The following is a 14,263-nucleotide window of genomic DNA, read 5'->3' as shown; positions in this document are numbered from 1 at the left end:
ACGACAATAACAATCCAACTGAAATGAAAACAGGCTACATGAAAAAAAATGTCGAGGAACCTTTTGAATATGCACGAGTTAAAAATGATGAATAATGGTGGATTCTGTTTTTCATAAACCCTGTAAATTGTAATCAAATAATCAGATAAAAAAAGAAGGCCATTCACTCACCAACGTTGACATCTGTGAAAGGTTTCCTGACAGCTCCTTATTCACATGCGGCATGTCAGCTTCAGCTCCATTTACACTCACTAAACTTTGACTCATGGCTTGCATATTCTTCATGTCACTTTTTCTGGAGTCGGTGGTCCTGCACACCTCGTAATTGTACACGTGTGGGAGGGTCCCCGTTCCCAAAGTATCCGAGTATCGAGGCGGATAATACGGAATGACTGGCAGGTTGGAGTGGGACAGGACGCGAGACTGTCTCCACCGGTACACTTTGACTGATATGATAAGCAGCAAGCAAGTGATGAAGAGGAAGGACACCACCGCCAGCGCCAAGACTAAGTAAAAAGTCAGCTGCTCATTGTACTCCTTGTCGTGCATGCTCAAGTCAGTGAACTCTGACAGCACTTGAGGGAAGCTGTCGGCCACCGCCACATTCACAATGACCGTAGCTGAGCGAGAGGGCCGCCCGTTGTCCTCCACGACAACAGTCAGCCTTTGTTTGACAGCATCTTTGTCAGTCACTTGGCGGACAGTTCGGATTTCTCCGTTGTGGAGGCCCACTTCAAACAGCGCCCTGTCGGTGGCTTTGTGCACTTTATAGGAGAGCCAGGCGTTCTGGCCAGAGTCCACATCCACGGCCACCACTTTAGTGACCAGATAGCCTACATCGGCCGAACGAGGCACCATTTCGGCCAGCAGCGAGCCGCCCGTCTGCACCGGGTACAGGACCTGAGGGGCGTTGTCGTTCTGGTCCTGGATTAGGATGCGAACGCTCACGTTGCTGCTGAGCGGAGGGGAGCCGCCATCCTGCGCTCTGACAATAAATATCAGCTCTTTGATCTGCTCATAGTCATATGAGCGAGCTGCACTAATAACTCCGCTTTCTGCATTCACAGACACAAATTCACTAATCGATCTTCCTCCGATTTCACTCTGCTCCAACATGTAGGAGACCCGAGCGTTCTGGTTTTCATCTGGGTCTTTGGCACTGACGCTGAGTACAGAAACACCTGGTGAGTTGTTCTCTGCAACGTTTGCACTATAAATGCTGACCGGAAACACTGGAGCGTTGTCATTCACGTCTGACACTTTCAAATTAAAAGTCTGTTTACTGGAAAGGGGAGGCGATCCTGCGTCTGACGCAACAACCGTGATGTTGTATTCTGACACACTTTCACGATCTAAGTCAGCATCGGTGATCAATGCAAAATAATTCCTCACATTGGATTTAATTTTAAATGGAACGCGGCCTTCAATCGCGCACAAAACGTGACCATTTTCTCCAGAATCTTGATCCTTTACATTCACTATACCAATTGTAGTTCCGGTGGCGGAGTTTTCAGAGACAGGACTTGTGAAGGACATTACGTTGATGACAGGAACATTATCATTTAAATCCATGACTTCTATTTCGACTTTTGCAGACTCGCTCAGGCCACCTTGATCTTTTGCTTCAACCATAAATTCAACTGTTTTTTCCTTTTCATAATCTATTTGTTTTGATATTGAAATAACTCCTGTTATTTCGTTTATATGAAATAAATCTGCTACTTCCGCATTTGATTTTGAAAATGAGTATGTTACTTTTCCATATGAACCGCTGTCAGCATCGGTGGCATTCACAGTCAAAATGGTGGTTCCTTTTGGTGCATTTTCAATCACTTTAGCTTCATACAAAGTTTGATTGAAGACGGGAGCATTATCGTTCGCATCTAAAATGACAATTTCTATATTAACTGTACCTGATCTCTGCGGATTTCCCCCGTCCACAGCAACTAATTTTAATGAGAGTCGCGGCTGTTCTTCTCGGTCTAAGGCTTTCTGAAGCACAATTTCGGCATGTTTTTTCCCGCCTGGACTGGCGTGTTGTTTTAAAACAAAATTATCAGTCGGTGTTAAAATGTAGCTCTGCACACCATTTGTACCCACGTCAGCATCATGTGCACTTTCCAAAACAAAACGAGAGCCAAGTACAGCAGACTCGCTTATTTCAAATCGCAAATGATTGTTTTTAAAAGTGGGAGCGTTATCATTCACGTCTAACACTTCGATGGTTACCGGATGCAATTCCATGGGGTTTTCCAATAAAATCTCAAAGGTGAAGCTGCACGGCGTCACGTCTCCACACAGCTGCTCTCGATCTATCCTCTCATGGACAACCAGAAGCCCTTTGTCCGCCCTCAGCTCGGCGTACTGGACGTTCTCGCCGGTCACGATGCGGGCGCGCCCAGAACGGAGTCTTTTCAGATCCAAACCGAGGTCTTGGGCCACATTTCCAACGAGCGAGCCTTTTTTCATCTCCTCTGGAATCGAGTAGCGGATTTGCGCCTGCATTCCATTTAGAAAAAAACACCAAAAGACAAAGAGGCAGGCCAATCGTCGCCTTATTCCCCTTCGACATGGATGAATATCTTTCGACTCCATATGAAAGTAAAAATGTTCCAATAATGTAAACCGGTCAAAAAAATGACTAACAAGCAGGCGCGATTATTTCGGCCTTATTTAGATCAAGCGTTATACGTTGTTCACGCGAAGCTCTTTTTTACCAAATGGCACGAAAGAGGGGGGAGCTGCAATGCATCATTCAGCACCAACAAATCCATTTAAAATGTAACAGCGCCCTTTAGAGGCGGCTATGTGAAATGTGTCATATTGGACCACAAATTTCAACATGTAAAAATAATCTTTAAATGCGGCCTATGATGTTTAAAAACTGCATAAAAAAAACAAAATGACAAAAACACAAGCATATCAATACACCTTTTCCCCAAGAGATCGTAACTTGCACAAACAACCAATAAACACTGTTGCATGAGTATAATTAAGTAATATAAATGATATGAATGACAATTAATTGACCCTTCGGACTGAGCGCAGGTCAACCGATCAAGTGGAAGCAGACGTTCAGAACCACGGACAGAGACACAGCGATACGTGGCGCTCATTGAGTCAGGACATAAAAGAGCAGTAAAAGTTGCATGATTGGATAGTAGTCCACAAATTAAAAACAATCGTGCTGATTAATGGTGCACAGTAGTTGACATTAGACATTTTTTTGGATGTTTCGTTCCTGATTATTTACATGTCAAGTTGGGTGTTGATGGACCTGAAAATGTTGGAATTGTGCATAATTTTGAGACTTTAAAAACAGCAATAAAGCATGACGAGGCTCTTGACTATTGATAAATACACACTACTTTCTGCTTGAAATCATACAATCATCAGAGACAGTAATTGCAGAAGCACAGGCAATATTAAATTTGCAGAAGTGACCTAATCTCTAGAACTGTCATTATCATGCCAGATGTTTAGTTTAAGTGTCAGGATAATTACAAAAACAATCCCAATGAAGTTGGGTCGTTGTGTTAAACAATTAAAAACAGAATACAATGATTTGCAAATCGTGCACAAATGATATTTAATTGAATACACCACAAAAACAAGATACAAACTGATAAACTTTGTTTTTAGCAAATAATCATTCACTTTTAATTTTCTGGCAGTAATACGTTCCAAAAAAACTGGGACAGGGTCATGTTTCCATTGTCTTACATCACCATTTCTTTTACCACTATTCAATAAACGTTTGTGAAGTGAGGACACTAATTGTTGCAGCTCTGTCAGTGGAATTCTTTCCCATTTTAACTTAATATACAGCTTCAGCTTTTCAACAGTCCGGGGTTTCCCCTGTCCTGTTTTACACTTTATAATGCGCCACGCATTCTAAATGGGAGAGAGATCTGGCCTGCAGGCAGTCCAGTGCCAACACTCTTTTAATATGATGGCACACTGTTGTAACCCATGTAAAATGTGGGTTGGTATTGTCTTGCTGAAATAAGCAGGGGTATCCATCTCAAAGACATTGTTTGGATGGCAACATATTTTTCACCAAAACCTATATGGACATTTGAGCATTAATGGTGCCTTCACAGATGTGGAAGTTACCCATGCCATTGGCACAAAAACAGCCCCGTATCATCACTGATGCTGGCTTTTTAACTTTTTGTCCATAACAGTCCGGATGGTTCTTTTCCTCTTTGGCCCAGAGGATACGACGTTCACAATTTCCAAAAACAATTTGGAATGTGGACTCGTCAGACCAAAGAACACCTTTCCATTTTGTATCAGTTCATCTTAGTTGAGCTCGGGCCCAGAGAAGCCGGGGACATTTCTGGATGTTGGTGATAAATGTTTTTTAGTTTGCATGGTTGAGTTTTAAGGTACATTTATGAATGTAGTGTGGTACTGTATTTATTGAAATTGGTTTTACTGAAGTGTTCCTGATCCCATGAGGTGATATTTTGTCACATTGATGTCAATTTTTTGATGCAGTGCCGCCTGAGCGATTGAAGGTCACAGGCATTCACTGTTAGTTTTGGACCTTGCCACTTACATGCCGTGATTTCTCCACATTTTCTGAACCTTTTGAGATTATGGACCATAGATATGAAAAACCTTAAATTCCTTGCAATTGTACATTGAGGAATACAGTACTGTCCTTTAACTGTTGAACAATTTTCTTACGCAGTTGTTCACATAGAGGTGAACCTCACTCGAACTTTGTTTGTGAATGACTGAGCAATTACGGGAAGCTCCTTTTATTACCAATCATGGTACCCACCTGTTCCCAGTTATCCTGTCCACCTGTGGTATGTTCCAAACAAGTGTTTGATAAGTATTCCTCAACTTTTTCAGTCTTTTTTTGCCACCTGTCACAGATTTTTAGAAACGCGTTGCAGCCATAAAATTCTAAGATAATGATTATTTGCTGAAAACAGTGACATTTATCAGTTTGCACATATTTTTGTCATTATACCGTATTAGATTAAATATAGGCTGAATTTGATTTGAAATTCATTTTTTTCTGGTTGGATATCTGTTTAACACAATGTCCCAACTTCAATGGAATTAGGTTTGTACCTCAAAATGAAGCTGAAAAAATAACCACCACTCTTTCTAAAGGTCCATGCAAGAGCTCATCTTTTGGATTAAAAAAAAAAAAGAAAAAAAAAAAGTAAATCTTGAGTAAGGTAAAATATCTGCTCTCCTCTGGACACACTTGGATAAATAGAGTTCATTATGGGAAATAAAATCTTGGACAAGAACATCCTCATCCAGAAGCCAGACAGTGGGTCTTCTTCGATGACCATGGCCAAAAACATTTTGCTAAAATGGAATGGAGTGCAGCTCACAGCACACTAATGTTAATCTCTGTTTAACTTCAGCCTCTCTCTTCAAAAAAAAAAAAAAAACACGAAAATTTGTAGGCTTCAAGAATAATCAGGGATTGAGTAATTATTGACACCATCCACTTCATTTCTTTATGATGTGATACTGAATGTAACTCTTACACAGGTAAGACTTCCCTCAACATGCCAGTCATGCAACCATACTGTCAATCTGCAATGATGAGGCGTGCAAACTCCACCTTCTAACCTGGCAACATGTGACCGTTTTCAGTTGAAAAAAAAACAAAATAAAAAAATAAAGCATTTGACTCACCAATGTTGACATCTGTGAGCAGTTTCCTGACAGCTCCTTGTTCACATGCAGCATGTCAGTATCAGCTCCATCCACACTCACTAAACTTTGACTCATGGCTTGCATATTCTTCATGTCACTTTTTCTGGAATCGGTGGTCCTGCACACCTCGAAATTGTACACATGTGGGAGAGTCCCCGTCCCCAAAGTATCCGAGTATCGTGGTGGGCAATACGGAATGACAGGCAGGTTGGAGTGGTACAGGACGCGAGACTGTCTCCACCGGTACACTTTGACCGATATGATAAGCAGCAAGCAGGTGATGAAGAGGAAGGAGACCACCGCCAGCGCCAAGACTAAGTAAAAAGTCAGCTGGTCATTGTACTCCTTGTCGTGCATGCTCAAGTCAGTGAACTCTGACAGCACTTGAGGGAAGCTGTCGGCCACCGCCACATTCACAATGACTGTCGCTGAACGAGAGGGCCGCCCGTTGTCCTCCACGACAACAGTCAGTCTTTGTTTGACAGCATCTTTGTCAGTCACTTGGCGGACGGTTCGGATTTCTCCGTTGTGGAGGCCCACTTCAAACAGCGCCCTGTCGGTGGCTTTGTGCACTTTATAGGAGAGCCAGGCGTTCTGGCCAGAGTCCACGTCCACGGCCACCACTTTCGTCACCAGATAGCCCACATCTGCTGAACGCGGCACCATTTCGGCCAGCAGCGAGCCGCCCGTCTGCACCGGGTACAGGACCTGAGGGGCATTGTCGTTCTGGTCCTGGATCAGAATGCGGACTGTGGCCACAGAACTGAGTGGAGGGGATCCGGAGTCGCGGGCAGTAACGTTGAAGTCGAAGGATTTTATTTGTTCATAATCAAATGATTTGACCGCGTGGATGACACCATTCTCAGAATTTATGGAGACAAAAGAAGACACAGCTGCTCCATTAACTTCTTTCTCCTCCAGGAAGTAAGACATTCGAGCATTCTGGCCCCAGTCTGCATCACTACCACTGACAGTAAACACGGAAAAACCAGGAGTGTTGTTCTCCGGCACAGTCTTAATGTATTCTGACTGGTGGAATTCAGGCAGGTTGTCATTTACGTCAGATATTTTAACATTTATGTTTTTACTACTCGACAGAGGTGGGGAGCCTTGGTCAGACACTGTTATGGTCACATTATATTCAGGGATACTTTCCCTGTCTAAAACGTTTTCAGTCACTATGGTGTAGTAACCTGTAAGAGAAGACTCAATTTTAAAAGGGACGTCATCGTTAATGGAGCACTTGACAACTCCATTGCCCTCAGAGTCTTCATCATACACATTAAAAACAGCTACAGTTGTACCTGGGGGAGAATCTTCAGGTATGGATTGAGAAAATGACATTAACTTAATCGTGGGGACATTGTCATTCTCATCAAGTATGTTCACAATAACTTTGCATGTATCTGAATAACCACCCTGATCACTAGCTTGGACTTTCAATTGAAAGTTTTTTGATTTTTCAAAATCTAATAAACCAGTAAGTTTAATCTCCCCTGTTTTGACATTAACATGAAAAAGCTGCTCTTCCTCTTTGGTCACATGAGGGGTGGAGTAAGTGACGTCACCATTAAGGCCTGCATCAGCATCGTTTGCACTAACAGTCGTGATCAATGTTCCTGCAGGTGAATTTTCTGGCACATCGACCTTATAAACAGATTGAGTGCACACTGGCGCGTTGTCATTTGCATCCAGCACAGAGATGTGAATTCTCACCGTCCCTGATCTATGTGGCTCACCACCATCTGAAGCAATCAACATGAGTGTGAGGCTCTCCTCTCTTTCTCGGTCTAAAGGCTTCTGCAAAATCATTTCTATAAAACCCTCACCATCTGGTTGATTGTGTTTTTCCAGTTTGAAATTATTTGATGGTCTCAGTGCATATTTCTGAATATCATTAAGACCAACATCGGGATCGGCTGCATTCGCGAGAGAGAAACGAGTCCCCACTACAGCATTCTCAGCGATTTTAATCTTAATTTCAGGCTGTGGGAAGGAGGGACTGTTGTCATTAATGTCCACGACCTCCACTGTTACACGATAAAGCTGGATTGGGTTTTCCAAAATGATGTCAAAACTGAAGCTACAGGGCGTCGTCTTTCCACAAAGCTCCTCTCGGTCGATGCGCTCCTTCACGACAAGCGTGCCTTTGTCTCGCTTTAAATCAACAAACTGTCGATCTTCTTTTGTTATAATACGAGCTTTACCTGCCACCCAAAATGATGTCAAAACTGAAGCTACAGGGCGTCGTCTTTCCACAAAGCTCCTCTCGGTCGATGCGCTCCTTCACGACAAGCGTGCCTTTGTCTCGCTTTAAATCAACAAACTGTCGATCTTCTTTTGTTATAATACGAGCTTATCAGAATGCAGACTGTGGCCACAGAACTGAGTGGAGGGGATCCGGAGTCACGGGCAGTAACATTAAAGTCAAAGGATTTGATTTGTTCATAATCAAATGATTTGACTGCGTGGATGACACCATTCTCAGAATTGATGGAGACAAAAGAAGACACAGCTACTCCATTAACTTCTTTCTCCTCCAGGAAGTAAGACATTCGAGCATTCTGGCCCCAGTCTGCATCACTACCACTGACAGTAAACACGGAAAAACCAGGAGTGTTGTTCTCCGGCACAGTCTTAATGTATTCTGACTGGTGGAATTCAGGCAGGTTGTCATTTACGTCAGATATTTTAACATTTATGTTTTTACTACTCGACAGAGGTGGGGAGCCTTGGTCAGACACTGTTATGGTCACATTATATTCAGGGACATTTTCCCGGTCTAAGAAGTTTTCAGTCACTATGGTGTAGTAACCAGTTAGAGAAGACTCGATTTTAAAAGGGACGTCAGCGTTAATGGAGCACTTGTCAACACCATTGCCCTCAGAGTCTTCATCATTCACGTTAAAAACAGCTACGGTTGTCCCTGGGGAAGAATTCTCGGGTATGGACAGAGAATATGACATAATTTCAATGGTGGGGACATTGTCATTCTCATCAAGTATGTTAACAATAACTTTACATGTGTCCGTATATCCTCCATGATCACTAGCCTGAACGTTTAACTGATAACTCCTTGATTTCTCAAAATCTAATTTACCTGCAAGTTTAATCTCCCCTGTTTTAATATTTACATTAAATAGCTGCTCTGTGTCTTTGGAAGAACGAGCTGAATATGTGACGTCCCCATTGAGGCCTGCATCAGCATCGTTTGCACTCACACGAATGATCACCGTACCTGCAGGTGAATTTTCTGGCACATCGACCTTATAAACAGGTTGAGTGCACACTGGCGCGTTGTCGTTTGCATCCAGCACAGAGATGTGAATTCTCACCGTCCCTGATCTATGTGGCTCACCACCATCTGAAGCAATCAACATGAGTGTGAGGCTCTCCTCTCTTTCTCGGTCTAAAGGCTTCTGCAAAATCATTTCAATGAATTTTGGTCCACCTGGTTGGCTTTGTATTTCCAGTTTAAAATCATTTGAAGGTCGAAGTGCGTAACTCTGAATATCATTAATGGCAACATCAGAGTCATCGGCATTCTCGAGTGAGAAACGAGTTCCCACTACAGCATTCTCAGCAATCTTAATATTAATTTCAGACTGGGGGAAGGAGGGACTGTTGTCATTAATGTCCACGACCTCCACTGTTACACGATAAAGCTGAATTGGGTTTTCCAAAATGATGTCAAAACTGAAGCTACAGGGCGTCGTCTTTCCACAAAGCTCCTCTCGGTCGATGCGCTCCTTCACGACAAGCGTGCCTTTGTCTCGCTTTAAATCAACAAACTGTCGATCTTCTTTTGTTATAATACGAGCTTTACCTGCCACGAGTCTCCCCAAGTCCAAGCCCAAATCTCTCGCAATATTTCCAACAAAAGAGCCTTCCGCCTGCTCCTCCGGTATGGAATAGCGAGCCTGTCCACTCGCCAAGCGCAGCTCACAGAGACAAAGAATGGCAAACAGTGTGCGCCATCGGCCGTTGACGGCGAGCATCCACATAGAATGCATCGTGAATTCAAAAAAATATATATTTCAAGAAGTTTCCTTTGAAATAAAAACAAGCACTCCTCAATCTAATCAAGATAGAATAAATATGAGAGTCCACAGAAAACGTGAGTTTTAAATGGCAAGCCGACCGTCGTCTTTCTCCGCAACGCAGCTCTGAAGAGTCCAAGAGGATGACAACTGCACGCAGGCCTTTCACACTAATTCACTGACGTGTCACTAGCGGCGCTCAGAGCATTTTCTCAGTAGTGCATTTATTTATCAAAAGCAATCAAATATGACTTCAGACTTTTGCTTCTTTATTTTAATCTGATGTGGCCATTAAATACCAAAATTGCAACACCCGGAAAAAATAAGGTGGTACTTGATGCTAAAGGGATCTGTTTAACTAAATTTATTATCTTACCAGTGACACTTAGAATGACACATTAAACATTTCCTGGGCAGAAATATTGATCTCCCCGTTCCTAAAGTCCTCAGTGTGGGAGTAAAAAGGTTACATTATCTTCAGAGTATATTAAAAATAATTAAATTAAAAAACGTAAAAATTTATCATTAGATATATTTGAAAGAAAAAAATAGTGATACGTGATTAATTCATATTCTTTAAATAATGCATTCAATATTGAATCCAGGCTATTGGCTACATTAAGGAAAGTTCATAAAACATGATCAAACGTTAAATGTTATAGCACAGATGTTTATGCCTGCACTTTGAAAAATATGACAATCACGTAAATACAACATATTCCTCCAAACTGCCGTGGAAATTGATTTTCGAGTACGAAAAACACAGTCCAAAAAAACGCACAAATGAGGAGGAAGCGGCCCTCCTTCTCGATGAATACATTCTCGATGAATACATTCGCAACAGCACAACGACAATGCGCTACCATCGTAGCAGATTCCATAATTCATCCAAAAGCTGTTTTCTTTAATTTACAACCATGGTTACCCCACCGCGCAAACACGCACACGCACACAGACGATTATGCAATTAACATTATGCTTGGGGAAAAAAGGAAACGTGCATTGAATCTAGAATATGGCAATTCCGTCGTAGCAACTTCATGGAAACAAATAATCACATGATAAGAAATAGAGATAGACTGAAATAATTCACTCATCAACGATGGAATAGACTAATAATTTATAGTTCATGAAAGACGAGCATGTTTAAATCAGCTCCATAGATTTACAGCTGATTACATACAAACAACAACATTAAAAAGTCCTAAAAATAATGAGGTAAGAATGGTCACGTTAAATATTGTTGTCAGTGCATTGTGTAAACAAGGAAGACGCCGACGAAATTATGTAATGAAGTATTTTTGGTCCAAATTATTTTTGGACACATTGAAATAACAATCCAACTTAAAATGAAAAGAAGCTACACGGGAAAAAAAAACAGTTGACATCTCGTATTGGAGTCTTGATTTGCACGCGAACTAAGAAGAAAATGAACAAAAAATGATGATTCCGTTTTTTGTTTAAATCCTAGAAACGATAATCAAATAGTCGGATTACAAAAGAAGTATAATTCACTCACCAAGGTTGACATCTGTGAGCAGTTTCCTGACAGCTCCTTGTTGACATGGAGCGTGTCAACATCAGCTCCATCCACGCTCACTAAACTTTGACTTATGGCTTGCATATTCTTCATGTCACTTTTTCTGGAGTCGGTGGTCCTGCACACCTCGTAATTGTACACGTGCGGGAGAGTCCCTGTTCCCAAAGTATCCGAGTAACGTGGTGGATAATACGGAATGACGGGCAGGTTGGAGTGGTACAGCACGCGAGACTGTCTCCACCGGTACACTTTGACCGATATGATAAGCAGCAAGCAGGTGATGAAGAGGAAGGAGACCACCGCCAACGCCAAGACTAAGTAAAAAGTCAGCTGGTCATTGTACTCCTATTTCTCCGTTGTGGAGGCCCACTTCAAACAGCGCCCTGTCGGTGGCTTTGTGCACTTTATAGGAGAGCCAGGCGTTCTGGCCAGAGTCCACGTCCACGGCCACCACTTTCGTCACCAGATAGCCCACCTCTGCCGAACGAGGCACCATTTCGGCCAGCAGCGAGCCACCCGTCTGCACCGGGTACAGGACCTGAGGGGCGTTGTCATTCTGGTCCTGGATCAGCATACGAACGCTCACGTTGCTGCTGAGGGGAGGGGAGCCGCCATCCTGTGCTCTGACGCGGAAGTGGAACTCTTTAAGTTGCTCATAGTCATATGAGCGAGCTGCACTAATAACTCCGCTTTCTGCATTCACAGACACAAATTCACTAATCGATCTTCCTCCGATTTCACTCTGCTCCAACATGTAGGAGACCCGAGCGTTCTGGTTTTCATCTGGGTCTTTGGCACTCACGCTGAGCACAGGACCACCCGGCGTGTTGTTCTCTGCAACGTTTGCGCTATAAAGGCTGACCGGAAACACGGGAGCGTTGTCATTCACATCTGACACTTTCAAATTAAAAGTATGTTTAATGGAAAGGGGTGGCGAGCCTGAGTCTGACGCAACAACCGTGATGTTGTATTCTGACACACGTTCACGGTCTAAATCAGCATCGGTCATTAATGCAAAATAATTTCTTACATTGGATTTAATTTTAAATGGAACGCGGCCTTCAATTGCACACCTCACATGTCCATTCTCTCCCGAATCTTGGTCTTTTACATTTATGATACCGATTGTGGCACCGACGGGGGAGTCTTCTTGTACAGGACTTGTGAAGGACATTACATTGATGGCTGGGACATTATCATTTAAATCCATGACTTCTATTTCGACCTTTGCAGATTTGCTCAGCCCACCTTGATCTTTTGCTTCAACCATGAATTCAATTGTTTTGTCTTTTTCATAGTCTATTGGTTTTGCTACAGATATACATCCTGCCACCTCGTCTATATGAAACAAATCTGTTATTCCTGCATTTGATTTTGAAAATGAGTATGTTACTATTCCATTTGAACCACTATCAGCATCGGTGGCATTCACAGTCAAAACATGGGTGCCTTTTGGTGCATTTTCAAATAACTTCGCTTTATATATGGTTTGATTAAAGACGGGTGCGTTGTCATTTATATCGAGAATAATAATTTCAACATTGACAGTGCCAGATCTTTGCGGATTCCCCCCGTCCACAGCCACCAATTTTAATGAGAGCCGCGGCTGTTGCTCTCTGTCTAAGACTTTCTGAAGCACCATTTCTGCATATTTTCTGCCTCCCGGACTGACGTGTTGCTTCAAAACAAAATTATCGCTCGGTGTTAAAATGTAACTCTGCAGACCGTTTGCGTCCACGTCAGCATCGTGAGCATTCTCCAAAAGAAAACGGGAGCCAAGTGCAGCTGACTCACTTATTTCAAATTCTAAATGTCTACTTTCAAAGGTGGGAGCGTTGTCATTCACGTCTAACACTTCGATGGTTACCGGATGCAATTCCATGGGGTTTTCCAACAAAATCTCAAAGGTGAAACTGCACGGCGTCACGTCTCCACACAGCTGCTCTCGATCTATCCTCTCATGGACATCCAGAAGCCCTTTGTCCGCCCTCAGCTCCGCGTACTGGACGTTCTCGCCGGTCACGATGCGGGCGCGCCCAGAACGGAGTCTTTTCAGATCCAAACCAAGATCTCGGGCCACATTTCCGACAAGCGAGCCTTTTTTCATCTCCTCTGGGATTGAGTAGCGGATTTGCGCCTGCGTTCCGTTTAGAAAAAAACACCAAAAGACAAAGAGGCAGGCCTTGCGTCGCCATATTCCTCCTCGGCATTGATGAATATCTTTCGACTCCATATGAAAGTAAAAATATTCCAATCATGTAAACCGGTCAAAAAAAAATCACTAACAAGCAGGCGCGATTATTTCGGCCTTATTTAGATCAAGTATTATACGTTCTTCACGCGAAGCTCTTTTTTGCCAAATGGCAGCGAAAGAGGAGGGAGCCGCACTGCATCGTTCAGCATCAACAAATCCATTTAAAATGTAACAGCGCCTTTTAGAGGCCCACTTATGCAATTTGTCCAGTCAGACTAAAAGGGTCAACATTAAAAAACAAAATCTTGTAATATGGTATGTCCTGTCATAACCGCATTAAAACGAATCCAAAATTACAAAAAAAGAGATACATTTGTAACTTTCACAAACATCCAATCAACAATGTTGTGTGATACGTGTCATTGTGGGTTTCAGATTCAAATGACAAATGTTGAGCACTGATATTAACTCTCCAGCTTGAGCGCTGGACAGCAAACCCATTGAAAGTTGTCCTTCAGCACCATGGAGAGAGACAAACTCCACAAGGCGCTCCCTGTTCAGCATATCAGTTGAAGTGCCATGAGGCTGCAGTGAATTTCGAAAGTAACTATGTGCAAGTAAATAATCCTCATTCTTGGCTAGACGTGTAAACAATGATACACCGCGGGTGACTACATATTTTTAATGTCTAATTTCAGTGTATTGAAAAACCCAATTGTCTATTTATCAGGGATGTGTTCCTCGAGCCGGTCCTTGGCCTCGAGCCGGTTCGAGCCCGTCCTTGGCCTCGAGGAC

The 14,263-nt window shown here is 42.8% G+C and overlaps 3 protein-coding genes across 3 annotated transcripts; all 3 read right to left on the bottom strand.

Annotated features, from left to right (window-relative positions):
* Positions 1 to 103: 103 nt before the first annotated feature.
* Positions 104 to 2,770, bottom strand: LOC109529227 (protocadherin gamma-A3-like). The gene has a single exon (XM_019892545.1). It carries the CDS (start codon positions 2,593 to 2,595, stop codon positions 142 to 144), a length of 2,454 nt encoding a protein of 817 aa, XP_019748104.1. The 5' UTR covers positions 2,596 to 2,770; the 3' UTR covers positions 104 to 141.
* A 2,728-nt stretch (positions 2,771 to 5,498) lies between these two features.
* LOC109528869 (protocadherin beta-16-like) lies at positions 5,499 to 9,872 on the bottom strand. The gene is made up of 2 exons (XM_019891956.1): positions 8,047 to 9,872; positions 5,499 to 7,978 (listed from the first exon to the last, which is right to left on the bottom strand). The coding sequence occupies exons 1-2, from the start codon at positions 9,705 to 9,707 to the stop codon at positions 5,551 to 5,553; spliced, it is 4,089 nt and encodes a 1,362-aa protein (XP_019747515.1). The 5' UTR covers positions 9,708 to 9,872; the 3' UTR covers positions 5,499 to 5,550.
* A 1,736-nt stretch (positions 9,873 to 11,608) lies between these two features.
* Positions 11,609 to 13,799, bottom strand: LOC109528803 (protocadherin gamma-A3-like). Its single transcript, XM_019891828.1, has one exon. The coding sequence runs from the start codon at positions 13,505 to 13,507 to the stop codon at positions 11,609 to 11,611; it is 1,899 nt and encodes a 632-aa protein (XP_019747387.1). The 5' UTR covers positions 13,508 to 13,799.
* Between the last annotated feature and the right edge of the window lie 464 nt (positions 13,800 to 14,263).

This window comes from Hippocampus comes, unplaced genomic scaffold (assembly GCF_001891065.2).
Source record: "Hippocampus comes isolate QL1 unplaced genomic scaffold, H_comes_QL1_v1.1 scaffold649, whole genome shotgun sequence".
NCBI classification, from domain to species: domain Eukaryota; kingdom Metazoa; phylum Chordata; class Actinopteri; order Syngnathiformes; family Syngnathidae; genus Hippocampus; species Hippocampus comes.
The sequence above is the reverse complement of the archived record's forward strand: the minus strand, read 5'-3'. Positions and strand labels throughout refer to the sequence as shown.